Source organism: Henckelia pumila, chromosome 3, assembly GCF_033568475.1.
Source record: "Henckelia pumila isolate YLH828 chromosome 3, ASM3356847v2, whole genome shotgun sequence".
NCBI classification, from domain to species: domain Eukaryota; kingdom Viridiplantae; phylum Streptophyta; class Magnoliopsida; order Lamiales; family Gesneriaceae; genus Henckelia; species Henckelia pumila.
Window position 1 is genome coordinate 32,218,819 of NC_133122.1, and position 18,916 is coordinate 32,237,734.

Sequence of the window (18,916 nt, forward strand, 5' to 3'; positions counted from 1 at the left end):
TCAAGTTCTGCCTTTAATGCTTTCGTGTCCCTAAGATTAGTGCTTTTGGATATCTATGTTTTTTTTCTATAATAGTCAGACTTATCTTTTTGGTTTTATTCAGTACAATTTTATTTTCAGTTGTAATGGTGGTTAATGTTTTGAGAACTTTATTTAATATAATTTCCTTCTTATGAATATTAAAGTTGTAATTTAATCTATTATGCATTTCTTTTAGATTAATGGGAGAATACCAAGACATATGTCTAGCCGATAGTGGTACAACTCACACCATCCTTCAAAGTAAAAGGTATTTTTTGGAAATAACATTAGCTGAAAATAATGTTATAACAATATCGGGTGCATCAAAAATTATTGAAGGTCATGGAAAGGCAAAAATCATTCTGCCAAATGAGACAATTCTATATATTGAAAATGCACTCTACGCTAGCAAATCCAGTAGAAATTTGCTTAGCTTTAAAGATATCCGCAGAAATGGATATCATATTGAAACATTGAATGTAAACAAGGTTGAATACCTTTGTATTACATCTATGATATGTGGTAAAAAACATATAAAAAAAAATTACGTGCACTCTCTTCTGGGATGTATTGCACAATAATAAAGGCAATTGAGGCAAATACAGTCACAAACAAGAAGTTTGTTGACAAGAAAACTTTCATATTATGGCACGACCGACTTAGTCACCCTGGGAGTTCAATGATGCGAAGAATAATAGATAATTCGCGTGGACATCCCTTAAAGAATCAAAAGGTTCTCCTAAATGGTGACTTTTCATGTGTGGTTTGTTCACAAGGTAAACTAATTATAAGGCCTTCTCCAACAAAGATTGATGTTGAAATTCCAACATTCTTGGAAAGAATTCATGGGGATATTATTGGGCCTATACACCCATCATGTTGTAACGCCCCACTGTATCAAGACGGGTCTTTTCAGCGTGCTTATGTCCTCACTCACACGCACCCTGGAAAACTTCCCAGAGGGTCACCCATCCTATAATTGCCCCAAGTCAAGCACGCTTAACTTTGGAGTTCTTATGTGATGAGCTTCCGAAAAGAAGATGCACCTTCTTGATATGAGTGTACATATCAAATCTTTTGTACCTCTCATTCCGGTGTGGGATCGGTTCATTCATGTCACCCGTCGCCCATTCTTTGGTGGGGTTTCCATCTTTCAGGTATTAACCACCCATATTGCGGACCATGTACCGCCCTAGGACTTTTTTGGCTCCGGGTGTCACATGCCCACCAGCTTCCGCTTGGTTCGTCCCCGAACCACACCGTACTGGGAGAGGCCGGGCTCTGATACCATTTGTAACGCCCCACTGTATCAAGACGGGTCTTTTCAGCGTGCTTATGTCCTCACTCACACGCACCCTGGAAAACTTTCCAGGGGGTCACCCATCCTATAATTGCCCCAAGTCAAGCACGCTTAACTTTGGAGTTCTTATGTGATGAGCTTCCGAAAAGAAGATGCACCTTCTTGATATGAGTGTACATATCAAATCTTTTGTACCTCTCATTCCGGTGTGGGATCGGTTCATTCATGTCACCCGTCGCCCATTCTTTGGTGGGGTTTCCATCTTTCAGGTATTAACCACCCATATTGCGGACCATGTACCGCCCTAGGACTTTTTTGGCTCCGGGTGTCACACATGTGGTCCATTTCGATACTTTATGCTATTGATTGATGCATCAACTAGGTGGTCACATGTTAGTTTGCTTGCAACTCAAAATATAGCTTTTGCAAAGCTACTTGGGCAAATGATTAAACTATGAGCTCAATTCCCTGACCACTCAATTAAGGCAATTCGCTTTGATAATGCTGCTGAATTTAAATCACAAGCATTTGATGACTTTTGTATGTCAATAGGAACTTCGGTCGAGCATTCAGTAGCCCATGTCCATACACAAAATGGTCTTGCAGAATCCTTTATTAAGCGACTGCAATTAATTGCAAGACCGCTACTCATGAAAACAAAACTGTCATCTTCAGCCTGGGGTCATGCTATCATACACGCTGCATCGTTAATTCGTGTAAGACCAACTAATTACCACCAATATTCACCATTGCAACTTGCATATGGTCAAGAACCTGAAGTTTCTCACATTAGAGTATTTGGTTGTGCGGTACAAGTACCTATCCCACCTACACAACGAACCAAAATGGGTCCCCAACGTAGACTTGGAATTTATGTGGGGTATGAGTCACCGTCTATCATTAGATATTTGAAACCCTTAACAGGCGACTTGTTTAATGCAAGATTTGCAGATTGCCATTTTGATGAAACAAATTTTCCAACATTGGGTGGAGAAAAATTGTATCCTGAAGAACAACGAAAAATCTTTTGGAATGAGAAAACAGTATCTCATTACGATCCCAGAAACAATCAATGTGAGCAAGAAGTTGAAAGAATCATTCACTTGCAAAGAATTGCAAATCAATTACCTGATGCCTTTGTTAATACAAAAAATGTAACAAAGTCACACATACAAGCAGAAAATACCCCAGTGAAGATCGATGTCCCTGCAGGACCATATAATACTTTACCCGCAAATGAATCTAAAATACGCCAGAAGCGTGGCCGACCGATTGGTTCAAAAGATACAGTACCCAGAAAAAGAAAGGTACAAGAAAAATAAGGTTTGAAAACTCTAGAAGAAGAAACCTTACATCAAAATGAAACAGATGTGGATAACGTGATCCATGAAGAATCACAACCACATGAAAATATTGAGACTTCAACAAATTATTTGATATATCGTAAAATATGGGATCGCAGAAATACGAACATCGATAATGTGTTCGCACTTAACATGGCTCTTGATATCATGCAAGGTATTGATGATCCCGAACCACAATCTGTTAAAGATTGTCAACAAAGAAATGATTGGTCAAAATGGAAGGAAGCTATACAAGCTGAATTAGATTCTCTAGAAAAACGTAAAGTATTTGGACCTGTAGTTCAAACACCCAAAAATATAATTCCCGTAGGATACAAATGGGTGTTTGTGCGAAAAAGAAATGAAAATGGCAAAATTGTAAGATACAAAGCCAGACTTGTAGCCCAAGGTTTTTCTCAAAGACCTGGAATCGATTACGAGGAAACATATTCACCTGTGATGGATACCACCACTTTTCGATTCTTGATTAGTTTGGCTGTATCAGAAAATTTGGATATGCGACTTATGGATGTGGTCACTGCATATTTATATGGTTCACTTGATAGCGACATATACATGAAAATCCCTGAAGGATTTAAATCATCAGATCAAGTGATACAAATCCCAAGACCATGTTCTCAATTAAATTGCAAAAATCGTTATATGGATTAAAACAATCTGGGCGAATGTGGTACAATCGCCTTAGCAAATATTTACTACAAGAAGGTTACACAAATAATGCTATTTGCCCATGCGTTTTTACAAAAAAAAGACGGATGAGGGTTTTGCAATCGTGGCAGTATATGTAGATGATCTAAATCTTATGGGAACTCCCGAAGAGCTCACTAAAACTGCCAATTATTTAAAAAGTGAATTTGAGATGAAAGATTTGGGAAAAACAAAGTTTTGTCTCGGATTGCAAATCGAACATTTATCAGAAGGAATATTTGTTCATCAATCTTCATACACAAAGAAAATATTAAAACGCTTTTACATGGACAAATCACATCCATTAGCATCACCAATGGTCGTACGATCACTTGACACTAATAAAGATCCTTTTCGTCCACTTGAAAATGGAGAAAATATCATTAGTCCTGAAGTACCATATCTTAGTGCAATTGGTACATTGTCATACCTTGCAAATTGTACTCGACCAGATATAGCATTTTCTGTCAACCTTCTAGCAAGATATAGTTCTTCTCCAACCTGAAGACATTGGAATGGTGTAAAACATATATTTCGTTACTTTCGTGGTACAACTGACATGGGATTATTTTATTTGAAAAAATCAAATTTCTCTTTAATAGGATATGCAGATGCAGGCTATCTTTCAGATCCGCATAAAGCCAAATCCCAAACGGGTTATGTGTTTACACGAGGGGACACCGCTATTTCATGGAAGTCAACAAAGCAAACTTTGACAGCTTCATCATCAAATCACTCTGAAATCATTGCAATGCATGAAGCAAGTCGAGAATGCATATGGTTGAGATCTATAACTCAACATATTCAAGAATCATGCGGACTACCAACAACGAAAGATATCCCGACGACTATTTTTTATGATAATACTGCTTGCATTGCACAACTAAAAGGAGGGTATATCAAAGGCGATCGAACGAAACACATTTCACCAAAGTTTTTTTACACGCACGAACTTCAACAAAAAGGTGATATTGATGTCCAACAAATCCGTTCAAGTGACAATGTAGCTGATTTATTCACAAAGGCATTACCGACATCAACATTCAAGAAATTGGTGCAAAAGATAGGGATGCATCAATTAAAAGATATTCGATGATTGAAATCAGGGGGAATATCAATTGTTGTACTCTTTTTCCTTCGTTCAGGTTTTTTCCACTGGGTTTTACTGACAAGGTTTTAACGAGGCAACATTGGACTCTCTATCAATCATCTAAGGGGGAGTGTTATATATAGATGTAATATAGTTGATTGATTTGATTGTAATTTACCTTTTCTACACTAATTCCTCTACCCTATAAATAGAGGTGTTTAGTCCATATATTAAAGACTCATCTTCTTCTATTATATTCTTTCTTGTCTTTTATTCTCTCATCTTTCTCTACTAAATTTATAACAAATATCAATTTATTAATATTTTTTCAGAAAATTTTATGACTTTTAACTCATATTAAAAATATATGATGCAATTTGGTAATAATATACATGTATGTTAGAATGGTTGTATACTTGTATTATGAATATTATATATGCGCGCGTATGTTGTATTAAAAAATATGAGAAAAGGCATGAGAAACATGCTAATATTTGCGGTGGAATGATCAAGAATTATATATATATATATGAAGCCCCAATTAATTTAAAAAAAAAATTATAAAAATATAGCTCATACATTAATTTATTGATCCAAGCAAAGGCTATCAAACATAGAAAATCACCTTTATTCATATGAAGACAATATATATAATGTGAAAATCACATAAAATAAATATGAATCACGAAACTAAAATATAAAAAATAAAAAGACATGCGTCGTATCTAGTTGTACAAAACTGCGAAGGCAACGGCCAAGAAAGTCAAGGGCAAGGTTGCGACGGCGAGAGATGGGGCGGAGCTGTCTCCTGGAGGTGGTGGCGCCGTGGTGGCGCCAGAGGGCGGTGTGGTCGATGGAGTGGAAGGAGAAACGGGGGTGACGGAACTGGGGGGCGGAGGAGTGGGGCCGGAGGAAGGTGAAGGAGCTTGGCTTGGTCGAGGGGTGACGGTGGCGCCGGCGGCGGTGACGTTGATGGCTAGCTTCTGGCCAAAGGAGCAGTGCCTAGGGATGGTGCAGATGTAGTAGTGCTCCCCGGAGGAGTTGAGGGTGATCCTGGCGGGGCCGGTGGTGATGATGGCGGTGGAGGCGGTGCTGCATGAGTCGAATTCTTCTTTTGTAACTTGAACCACGTCGTGTTCATTGGTTGTAAAGTTGAATACTGCATGCATTTTACAATATTTGAAATTAAGATTAATGCAAATAATAATATAAAAAAAAGTTGAAGAAAATAAATATTTCTAGAAAATTTATAATCTTTATAAAATGTTTTTTTTTTGTAAACTTATGAAAAATAATAAAAAAATCTTACTTAGAGTGTCTCCGACCACGAAACTCTTGCCCCTAGCCCATGCTTGGTACGCAACTGGACCACCAGGAGGAACAGTCCACCCAAGGCTATCTCCCACCGTATAAGTCATCGCAGCTCTAGCCGGTGCTGGTGCCGGTGTAGCCACCGGTGGAGGGGTGGTGGTAGCTGCCGGGGACGGGGCGGGGGAGACGGCGGCGGGCGAGCCGACCACGTCGACAGACAACTTCATGCCAGCATCACAGTGACCTGTGAAGGTGCAAATGAAGTGGTGTTCGCCGGAAGACGTCAAAGTGATGCTAGCCGGCCCGTTGGTGGAACGGGAGATCGGGTTGTTTCCGTTGCATGAATCAAATGAATCCTTGCTCACCTCTGCTACATCGTGTGATCCTGTTGTGAAGTTGAATACTGCAAGTTTTTTGGGTCACTAGTTAGTTAAAATCTATATATAAAAAAAAAGGTACTATATTATGGTAGTGTTTGGGACATCTGTTAGGAAACACTTCTCAGCTTTTCGTTAACAAAATTTCACAAAATTTCAAAATTTTGTTAATGAAAAGCTGAGAAATGCTTCCTAGAAGCTCTCTCAAACACTACCTATATTTCAACACTAAGTTTGGACTATGATATCTTGTTAATTAAGATCATCGACTATTCAAACTTGATTTCGTCCTAAGAGATATCAATTGATGTGAGATATGTAAAAACGAATAGTGGCACAATTCAAATTGACTTAGTGCAACTTACCAAGCACATCTCCGACAGCAAAACTTTGTGTGGCAGCCCAAGTGCGATATGCTACTTCTCCGCCGGGCGGAAAAGTCCATCCCAAAGCGTCGCCGACCACGTGTGTCGTTTGCGCCGACGATAAAGTAGCCATGACGACTAATGTCATGAAAATAATGTTAGAGATGCCTAATCTTGCCGCCATGTTTACTACTTCTGTGTTCTTGGTGTCTCGGGTCGCCCCAAATCTTTCCCAATTGCGGATTTGATGAGAGTTGTGGATATGTATGATATAAATGAAGGTGTGTGCAATGTGGTGGTGGTGGCATTTGTATGATCAATATGTTGATATATTTATAGGACACAAAAATAGCCTAGGACGTTTCATATGATTTGATTATTGACCGAGTGAATTAATGTTGACGTGGGGATATACGTACGTGGGACAAATTGTAATGTTTTACACAATAAAAAGTCACAAATTTTGCTCGAAGAATGAAAATAGGTCGGTGGGCTCCATGTTACGTGGAAGAATTGGCGGAGTTTGAAGACTTTTGTAATAGTTTTTAGGCAAAAAATATTAACGTGTGAAGCCATCAATATTGAATTTTCTCGGAGGTTGACTCAGTCCTTGCCATGGATTTTCTAGGTATGGGATTTGGAGAAATTTTTTACATGTCACCTACTTTAGGATTGTTCGTTTGTACATGAAAAAATATTTTTATAAAAATTGTTTTGCATAATAATCAAAAGCTAAAATATTCTATAAATAGTACTACAGAAAATAGTCGTCTTGTTTGTTTTCTAGAAATCTTTTGTTACATACATAACTTAAACGAAAAGAAACTATCCTTTATTTCTTTGTCGAAGATATAGTTTTTGGAGTTCTGAAAATCTTTTTTTTTATTTATACACTTGTAACCAAGAAAAATTTATATAAAAAGATGTTACTTTTTTAAAAAGTTAAATCACTATTAAATCAAATATATATATTTTTATAATGTATTTTTAGTCGTTAGAAATGGTCCACAGGACCACATCTATATAAACTATAGTGTTGTTATTGTAGGCTTCGAGGTCACTGGTCTCACACGGTTTCCACATTAGAGTTTTCTTCGTCTCTATTTGTTTATTTTATATTGGACCATGTTTCTTGGGAGAATAACTTATATTTAAGTTTATGCGATAAATCGATATGATCTATTTTGGTAATGATAAATTAAAATTTTTTAATATAAAAAGTGATATTTTTTTTAAATCGGGTCAGGTCAGATTTTTATCTTAAAAACTGATATATGCTATCGTTTCATATGAGTTTTAAGATTTATATATATATTTGTTTCGGTGGGATATTGAACATTAATTTAATATTTCATTGATTAATTCATGTTTCTTCTGGTTTACTAGAAGTCTAGAACTAGTCGAGTCATTAAAATATTTTTTTTATTTTAGATATAGATATTTTTTAAAAGTTTAATGAGTCAATTACATTATTTACATACATTAAATTAATAAATCAAAAGGTAAATATTGAAGTATTACTTTGGCAGCATACATACATACATATATATATACATACATACATACATATATATATACATACATATATATACATACATATATATATATATATATGACATCTATTGAAAAAATGAATTGTTACACAAGAGAAAATCACACTCATTAAATGAAAAGTTACAAATTTAATTAATAGTTGAAATTGTACTTGTGCTAGCTCCTAACTTCCTTCCGGTGAAAAAAATAAAATAAAATAAAATTGTGATTTTAATTCATGTTGTTCAAATAAATATAATTTTAGGCTTTTAGCTATTCGTCTTGATTCTTCATGTGATGCATTTATTTGCATGGTTGATATCATAATAGCACTACGTAGATGTACGTAGTATCAAAAATTATAGTAGATATCAACAGTATTACTAAATCTTTGAAGTCATATAACAACTAAAGAGCTATGTTTCAATCGTTCTCATCTGAAGACCAATTATTGTTACCCAAACATTAATAATCTCTCGATAAATTTGAATTCATTACAATTGATGAAGATATAATGCATGAAATTGTTTATAATACCAATTATAGGATCAAATATTTGTCTTTATACCAAAAATTATAGATGATTTTATGTACGTACGATGCAACTCAAATCTTTTAACTCATATATCAACTCTTAATGTTATGTTTCAAATCATTACTAAAGATAATTATTATTACCCAACAGGCTATAAATTAGATTGTAAATAGAATATCTATTGAATTACAAAATGAATTGTACATAAAATTAGTTAAATGTTTATTTTGCAACTTGTGCAAAAATTTGCACATTAATGTGCATAAGTGGTTTTATAGTTTAGTTCATAATAAACACGTTTCTTCCTGGTGATCATTTAAAGCGCTTTTCTTTCGTCTGACTTCGTAATAAACCCGTGAGTGTCTAAGTGTTAAGATTGGCCTATGGAGGTATGTGGTTGAGGCAAGAGATGTTGAAGTTGGAGTTGGAGCTGAGGATGAGCCTAAGAGTGGAGGAGTAGAGATGAGGTGAGAAGGTGATGAAGTGAGATGTGGATGAGCCTGTGATGAGGTGAGGTGTGGATGGGTCTAGGAGTTGAGGATGACGATGGCCGAGAAGAGTAACTAGGGTAGAGCATACGTAAGGTGGGTGAGCTCTTAGCATACGTGAGGTAGTAACAAGGGCAAAACCTCTTAGCTTCAGCCTCGCCTCAAGGGCGAGTATCGGATGAACAAACGCGTGAGTCTCACTCACGTGGTCCCCTACGAAATGTGCGTGGTCCCCTACCTTCTACTCTATAAATATCGGGTTTGCTAACTTTATTTGCAACTCATTACTTTCATTTTTGAGGGGTGCCCAAGCTCTCCTCTTCACTCATATATTTTCGACTCTGACTTGAGCATCGGAGGGGCTACGCCGGGACACTCTCCCGGCCCCCTCTAACACTCTTTGTTTGGTTTCAGGTTCGTCGACGGACTTGAAGATTTGAGCTTAGGTTGGACTTGGGTCATCAAATTTTAGTGAGTATCAATATGGATTGAAAATTTTAAAAGATTTGAAATGTGGCTATCTATTAAAAATATATACTTATCATATTATAATTATAAAAAAAGGAAATGTTATTTATTTTTAAAATTAGTTTCCCTGAAATATAAACAATTAACAGATTTTTTTATCTTTCTTCACATGTTTTTGAGAGAAATATGAATAATATATGATGCTATAGACAAAATTCAAATAATGATAGATACGGTAGGGACCCAAATTATTGAAATTATTTGCAGCTAAAGTTTGTCTAGTTATGTGTTTTATGGACTTCTTTAATTCACATTTAATTCGCTACCTTTGGGTAAGGTAGGACCAAATCAGAGAAATGCCAAACGGTATATATCAACATTGATTAATTTATTAACATATTTTGGATACCAAAATTAAAAGGATATGGTTGTTAAGAGACGGATATAGACCCGATTCATACTTAAAATGAAAATTAATATTTTGACATAAAGTTTTTTGGTCAGATAAGAGATACTTTTCACAAAATTGATTTATGAGACGATTTTATAAGAGTTTTTGTGAATTTAAAATCATCTATTTTTTAGAACACAAAAATCATGTAAGACAGTCTATCAGAATAATTTTGTGAGGCAGGTCTCCTATTTAGGTTACCCATGAAAAATTATTTTGTTTTATGTTAAAAATATTGTTTTTTATTATAAATATAGTTAAGGTTGATATGTCTAATGAATAAAGATGAGACTGTCTCACAAGAAAATTACTATTTTTGATATCATGAAAAGTATCAAAGGCATATCAATTTTTCATGTAATTTACTATAGTGCTTCCACGAGAAAGGAGGAATTTACTACAATTGAATCTCGAACTCGAAATCATATCTCGTAAAAGTGAACATGCTTGAATAACGAATTTTGTCTCGTAAAAATAAAAAAACACTTGGAAAAAAAAAAGGCTAGAATTTATAGCAAAATTATAACTAGCTACAAGAACCAACAATTTCAGAGTTAGGTATTGTAAATTGAAAGAAAACAAAATTTTAAAAATGGGCACTGATATGTATTTCCCCTCTTCTTCTTAACATCCAAAAATAACCAATAAATTTTATTAGTCCACAACTCCACAACATACATCTAATCCTCAGATACATAACAAGAAATCGAACCAAACAATTGCACACAAAAATATGTGCATAAACAAACAAGGAATACAAATGCGACAACTACAGACACCGTGGAATATAGCATACTAGCTCCATCCAAACATATTTACATCATGATCACACCGATGATCATTGATGCGAAAACCACGGAAAGCGCGACACCACTCGTTCTGATCGGGGCTGAGCTCGGCGGTGGAGGTGGCGTAAGTTCCGAAGTCGGGGGAGTAGATGCTGGTGGAGGAGTCGTGCCTGGAAATGGTGCTGGTGGACTGATCAGGCTTCCAGGAGCTGGGGCTGGTGCTGGAGGGGTGACGCTGCCGCCCGGCGTGGGAGACGGGGTTGCTGTCGGTGGTGCCACGATCGGTGCTGGTGACGGGGTGGTGCTAGGAGACGTTGGTGGCAGAGCTGGAGCGGGGCTGGGACTAGTTTTCGCGGCAGTGACATTGATAGCTAGTTTTTGTCCAAGCGAACAATGCTGGCCGAACGTGCAAATGTAGTAGTCCGCACCGGCCGTGTTGAGGGTGACACTCGCTGGCCCAACGGTAGCTAGGGAAATGGGGCTATTGGAGCTGCACCCATCGTAGGCCGACTTCGTTACTCTGGCCACGTCGTGGGCTCCGGTGGTGAAGTTGAACACTGAAAGCAGAGACAACCAGATCAACTCAATTAATGTCACCACAACACCATTCCCCATTAGTACTAATGAAGTAACCAACCCATGATATTGAATTATTGATCATCTACTGATGCCAAAGTAACTGAATAACAAAAATTTTAGGGCATGGCATAAAAATTGATGATTATCAGATTCTGATTTTTAGCCTAAAGCTCTGCCTCTACTAAAATGAATATAAATGGTATAACAATTATCGCTAAACAATGGCATTTAAGGACCAATTATGTCCGTGTAGCCTGAAATGACACTGTCTGCAGAGTAATCCAATGACCCATTTCATTTTTTTGTGCAGGCGAGATGTTCAGATCCCTTGCAAGGGATACTAGTGCCCGTGTGCCAACATCAAAAAGTTTCCTGATTATTTCATACCACAAATACCCAAAACAGAACCAAGTTTTCCATCCGGGTGATTCTATACTACAACGACTCCTGATGCATTTTTGTACCAGATGTTCGAGGAAACATCTCACTTCAGAAGAAACATAAGTAGTTTTTGGAAAGCTTCCAAGCACTTCTCAGTGAAGGGAAAACCGAGAATTATAAATTTTGTTAAAGAAAAGCGGAGAATCGAGAAGCTCTACCAAACACTGTCCCCCAAGACTGCTGGAATAATATACAACTCCACCTAATTTTTTTTCTTTGCTTTTTTCTAAACAAGTTTTGCAAGTTTGTAAAACTAACCAGATTAACCTAACCAAAAAAATTTTAAAAAAGAAATCATATCATATAAATCAAACCCATGAAATTTCAATAAATTCATCCAGGCAATGAAATAAAACACACTACATTACCAAGAACATCCCCAACTTCGAAAGCATGCTGAGCAGCATAGTTCACATACGTCGCGCCGCCGTCCGGAGGAATTCCCCAGCCGAAGCTGTCGCCGACGACATAGGTGGCCGCCGCCGCGTACCCCACCAGCTCCGCCGCCAGCAAAACAGCAAAAACAGCCGCCCATTTGAACGCCATCCTCTCTTGCGTGTTCTAAAGTCGCCCCTGGATTGAAGATATTGGACTGAATACCGATCTGGGTATATAGCGATCGAATCTAGAAATCTACGATTAGCTTTTTGGAAAAAAAAAGTTGGATAATAGTTGCAGTATTAGTGGAGTCGCTGTTTACAGCAATGAGCTGGTTGATAATGTTGTATTATTTGGTATCGTGTAGTTATTACATAGGTTTAGGTGACCACAATTATGGCAAGTTGAATATTCAAATTTATCAAAAATATTTTTTTTAAAAAAAAATAATCAGATTTCCCTTTCCATTTTTTTATGGATACCGCCGCGATGTTGAAATATATCTTTATTACATGATACTTTCGTATTTTTTAAAAACTTTTTTGGTCTGTAATTGATGACATCATTCTAATATTCTATTTATACTCTCAAATATGTTTTTTTTCTTTTCATAGTTGTTGGGTAAAAGGGAAAAAAATATTACCCCACTATCTTCATCACCCACTATATTCTCCCACTATCTTTATTAATCACGTTCATCACTTCATCTAAAAAATGTATGTTTTTTCAAATCAAATATTTAAAATAAAATAAATATAGATATAGATGTGTAAATACATAGAATTTATATATTATATCACACGTAAAGTGTGTGCTTGAATGCTAGTTATTATTAAAAACGAGCTCGAGAGTAGATCTATGGGTAAATTAGTGTTCAGTCTCTGAACCCAAACATAAATACATGTTCGGTTTTCTGTCAGATAAAAAAGTTGTTTAAACTCCTTGGGTCCACATTTTTTCTCGGATGAAAGTCGATACAAAACATTGAAAATATGGAACGAATACATGATATTCGATCATTAATTGTTTAAGATCGGGTATAAAAAATAAGATTTTGAGTATAAAACCTGAACATCTTTATTAATATGAACTTGCAACATATGTTTGAATACTCAAAAATCATATATTAGTGTCATATTTTCAATATTTTGTACCGATTTCCATCCAAATAAGATAAATGTGTCATTAATATAATATTTTCTTAGTACTCAAAGATCATATATTTGTATCAGATCTAACACATTTGATACTCAAATATCATACTCCCTCCGTCTCAATTATATTGTCCACGTTTTCTTTTTTGTTTGTCCCAAATATATAGTCATACATCATATTTAGTAATATTTTTTTACACTTCTTTATTAATATACCTCTATTAACTACACCTTGAAAATTGTGCAATCATTTTTTAATACATTAAATAGGGATAAAATAGGAAGTTTATATAAAATTTACTTTTCCAATAATTTTTTTTAATTCGTGTGAAAACTAATACAGGACAACATATATGAAACTGAGGGAGTATATTAGTACCGTATTTTTTGATATTTGGTATCAATTTTCATCCAAAGAAGACAAATGTGTCATTAATATCAATATTTGTAAGCATATTTGAGTACTCAAAAATCATATATTTGTACCAAATTTGAAACAGTTGATATTCAAATATCATGTATTCGTACCATATTTTCAATGTTTTGTACCGAATTTCATCCGAAAAAAAACATGTGGGCCCAGAAAAGTTTAAACAAATTTTTTTCTAACAAGGGACTGAGTATGTATTTATATTTGGGTTCAAGGACTGACTACCAAACCACCGTAGTTCTATACCTCATGTTATAAATAGAACATACAATGAGATTAAAACGATCACATATAAAATTATATGGGTTTACTAAATTTCGAAATCGATGTTATTTCTCCTTTCACCATCTTCATTGATTTATATTAATATAACCTAGAAGAGTGGTTTTTTGTGCGAGCAAATACTTTATATGGTTGTAATTTGAATCAAGATTGTATTTATACTCTAAAAAAACTTAGAAAAATGTATATGTGAAATTAAATTCTCATCAAGTATTCAACGATGTCTCATCAGTCAGTACGAGTATTAATCCGGCTACCCGGATCTCCACATATTACCCAAATTTTCTCAAATCGGGTAATATCAATTTTTAGTTACATCAATTCTTTTAAAGTAAAAATCATTTCATTGCACTAAAGCATAATTTCATATGCAATCAAATTAAACCATGTTTGATCAATCTAAGGTTTTATTTTATAATATATATATATATATATGTGTGTGTGTGTGTGTGAATTGAGGCCTATGAACTAATATTAAGAAAGGGTTTTCATTTAACAATGATGCATATTTTCTTTATGTAATAATCTTTATAGAAATATTGTTTTCTATATGTGGGCACGTGCGCATCGACCATATGTGTGCGTGTTAATTATATATACAGAATTACATATCATAAATTTTTTTTTAAATACTTATATTCCTATTATAAAATAATTATTATATTTTATTACATGATCGGTTCGTTGGTGCATGTATCATCTCATATAAATAATCTTAAATACTTGCAGTAAAATCAATTAGACAATAACAAACTAAATTACTCTACAACTACTTTTCAATATTAAATTTGATTTTCAATATTATATCCTTACTTTTATATACGTACAGAGTGCTTTTACAACACATGTTTGGTCTGTTTGGTGCACCAAAATAGTTACTAAGATCCTTAAATAAAAAAGGCTTTCGCATATTTTGTGTGAACTTATCAAAAGCAAGAAACAATTTAAACTTTAATAAAACAAACTTAGCTTACACTAAAACCCGGTACGCACACGAAAAACCATGCACCTAGGAGTACGCACACGAAAAACCATGCACCTAGGAGTGGGGAAAAATACCGAAATACCGAAAAACAGTACCGAAAAAATTATCGAAATTACCGAAAAATCGGTATACCGAAAATTTCGGTACGGTATCATTTTCGATCGGTATTGGTATGATAAATTTTTTTTCTTCGATATATCGGTATATACAGAATTACCGAAAAATAAATTTTTTTTAAATATATATATGAAAATTTTTGGTATACCGACTTTTTTGCCGGTTTTTTCGGTATACCAAATTTTTTTTGAATTTTGTATCGGTACACGGTATAGATTTTCGTCATACCGAAAGTTCAGTATACCGAAAATTCGGTATATTCGGTATACGGTACGGTATCGATATGAAAAAATTCCATACCGATTTTTTTGGTACAGTATACGATAACCGATTTTCGGTACGGATATATACATCTCACGACCGTGAGACCGTCTCATGATGAAAGACGTACTCGGTTTAAAAGTTTTTTTTGCATGATTATCAACTACTCGTCTATGTGATAGAATTTGATTATCCGCGATCGGTATCATCCGTTGAATCAATCGTAAGGTTGTGTGTCGTGTACCAAGAATTTGGATATGGGCGAAAGGTCGTGTGAGCACATTTTTGCACCAAATCAAGATAGATCGATATACGGGCCACACTTGTCATATTCTACATCACTCATTTTCTTTTTATTTATTTATTTTGAATATATCGTGCTTTTAATGTTTCCCCGATCTCTTGTAATTTTTGTTGTCAAACTAAATATCGATACAATATGTAGACATATTTGTTTAAATTTCTTGACTATAAAAGTGTTACGCAGAATCTGGGCATGTGCAATCATAATTGTTAACCTATCTCATATCGATTGAATAAAATTCTTGAGAATTTCATATTTAAGGTTGAGCAATCATTTTCTCTTGAACTAGTTTTTTGGGTTGAGTTAAGTAGAAGTCCAACTTCTTAACGTTGTATTAGAGTCAGGGGCGGAGCCAGGATTGAAAAGTACATGGGGCTGGCTTCGCCCCATGTTAGACAATATATATATATATATGTCTGTGTGTGTGTGTGTATGAAAAATCAGTTAAAAATCGAACCGAACTTTTTAAAATTGAATTAACATTTTTTTAATAAAACGAATCTATCAATCTTTACTATGAAGACCAAAAAATAAAAAAAAATCTATTATTTTTATCAGTAATCAAATTAAACGATCTTGATTCTTTAGAATATTTTTAAAAAAAATCAAGTTCTACTTCAAAAATTGTAGTTAAAAATTGAATTATATAAATTTAAATTATATATATATATATATTAGGTTTGTTCAGTAAACAAAATACGTTAAAATCCGAAACCAAAGTGACATAACCAATATTTTTAAAATATAAAACCGAACTTCTGAATAAACTGAATTGATTTTTCAGATGAATTTAACTCGATAGGTTATTTCAATTGAAATTGATATTTTTTGTTCATCTAGACTATTATTGATGTTTGCCCCTAATATGTCGATATATGCTCTTTCGATTTAAAATAACTTTAAAAATTTATTTTCTTCATTTCCTAAAATACCTAACTAGAAAATTTCAATCATCCCAAAACTTTAGCAAACGGTCACTTTTCAAATCTCATACTTATTGAATTTTCAGTTATTCTAACTAGAAAAATCGCAATACAAGTTCAATAATAATTGTAAAGTCAATAATTCTCAAAAATTTCATTTTTAACCAGTTGATTATTTTTTCCTAAATTTCGTAACAATAATTTTTAGGGTAAAAATCCAAACTTGAAAATTCATATGTATCATAAATCAATATTATCGCAACTAAATATTAACTTAACTTGACAAAATTTATAGTTGTCGAATTTATCTCAAATCACATAATTTCAAAACTTACGACAATAAATCAACCAAAAAATGTAATGGATTGTTCTATTTTTAATTTTTTGTATGAGGCTAAAAATTTTTTTAAAAAAAATTGAAACTACTACATTTTTTTAAAAAAAAATGGGTGGAGCTGGAGACCTCCCTAGCTCAAGGGTGGCTCCGCCCCTAAATTCAGAGCCCAAGTCTCGTCGACATGTATTAAACTACCCATAGTTACGCTATATCAAAATATTTGATATATTTGATATATTGAATGATTTTGATGTATTGAATATTTGATGTATATCAAAATATTTGATATGTCGACATAGTCTCGTCGACATGTTAAAATATTTGATGTATTGAATGATTTTGATGTGGGCTGAAAATTGATTCTGAACAAGGGTCACAAAGTTTTTGATCATTTGCAATACATCAAGCTTGGATTGCATTAGATATACCCAAGTCATGCGAGTGTAATCATCAACGATGGTGAGGAAATACTTCTCACCATGGTGTGTGGGAGTATGGAATGAGCCCTAAATATCCATGTGAAGCAAATGAAAAGGAGCAGTGGAATTGGGAACACTCTTATAGGGAAATGGCAACCTAATATGCTTAGATTGTGGACAAATGTGACAATGAGAAAGCTCAAAGCCTTTTGAGAAAAATGGTAACATTTGCATTCGAGAAAAGATATATGCCCAAGTCTTTTGTGCCAAACATTACAATCAATTTCTTTTTCAGCAAAAAAGAGAGTATTACAAGAAGTGGTTTTACAGTGGCTAAAGGAAGAAGAACAAATAGTACCCTTTGAATTACAATCGAAATACTCAAGATGATACAAACCATTTCGCTCTTTACCAATCCCCATTATCCTCCCACTCGATTGGTCCTGAAAAAAGCAATAATGAGGGGAAAAAGTGATTGTACAATGATGTTCTTTAGTAAACTTGGAGACCGAAAGCAAGTTAGAATCAAAGGTAGGAACATGAAGGACATTGTGCAAGACAAGTTTATCAGTAACATCAACAGAGCCTAAAGCTATTACACTTGTTCTACTTCCATTTGGCAATTTTACTGACCCATTGGTATTAACACAGGATCTCGGATTATGCAGACTCACATGTTTTCCCACCATATGATCATTTGCACCACTGTCAATGATCCACTGTAAATTTAAATATTGTGAAGGAATAACTGTTATACCTGCCATGTTGACTCCAGGTACAGTAGGAATGGATGGTGTGCTCTCTCTGTCCAGAAGCTGTAATAATTTTGCAAATTGATCTGGTGTAAACATTGAGCCACTCTGATGGAACACGTTTTCAGATCAGTGTGATATGATACCCGGAGCAGCGGAAGTTTAAAATTTTTTATTTTCTTATATGGAACAATTCCATATCATGAGTATCAAATCCTAACGATTAAAATCAACATGTAAAATAATAATAACAATTAATATTTTACCTCTTCAAGCTATGGCTTGATTATGGACACCAACAGATTAATCTGTTCTTGTTGTAAATCCCAGGAACTGATGACTCGCTCGATCAATCTCCTGAATTAGGTCCACGAACAGAAAACTAAAATCCTCTGATTGATTGTACTAGAAATCAATCAGATGTTTATCGAAGAGATTTACAGATTTGATCTGTCAATTCAGAATGTAATTTTCCAAAAATCACAGACTGAATTCTCTCTCAAAAGGGAGACAGGATTTTCGAATTCTCCTTAGAACTCTTCTAGGATTTTCGAAAATTGCTCTGTCAATTATGAGGTTGTGTGTCTAATTTCTGTACTGCAATAACTTATTTATAATGTGGGCTACTAACACCTTAGGGCCCATTAGTCATAAGTTCAAACCTAAAAAGCAAAGCCCGCATGTTCAGAAATTAATATAAAATTCATCGTGACTCAGAATGATAAACCAATTTCACCATTGTGCATAGAAATCATTTCTGCAGCTTTTAAAGTCAA

The 18,916-nt window shown here is 34.6% G+C and overlaps 1 protein-coding gene across 1 annotated transcript; it reads right to left on the minus strand.

Moving 5' to 3' along the window:
- Positions 1 to 5,067: 5,067 nt before the first annotated feature.
- Positions 5,068 to 12,517, minus strand: LOC140888406 (uncharacterized). The gene is made up of 5 exons (XM_073296082.1): positions 12,167 to 12,517; positions 10,810 to 11,335; positions 6,516 to 6,829; positions 5,772 to 6,176; positions 5,068 to 5,621 (listed from the first exon to the last, which is right to left on the minus strand). The coding sequence occupies exons 1-5, from the start codon at positions 12,342 to 12,344 to the stop codon at positions 5,188 to 5,190; spliced, it is 1,857 nt and encodes a 618-aa protein (XP_073152183.1). The 5' UTR covers positions 12,345 to 12,517; the 3' UTR covers positions 5,068 to 5,187.
- Positions 12,518 to 18,916: the final 6,399 nt, after the last annotated feature.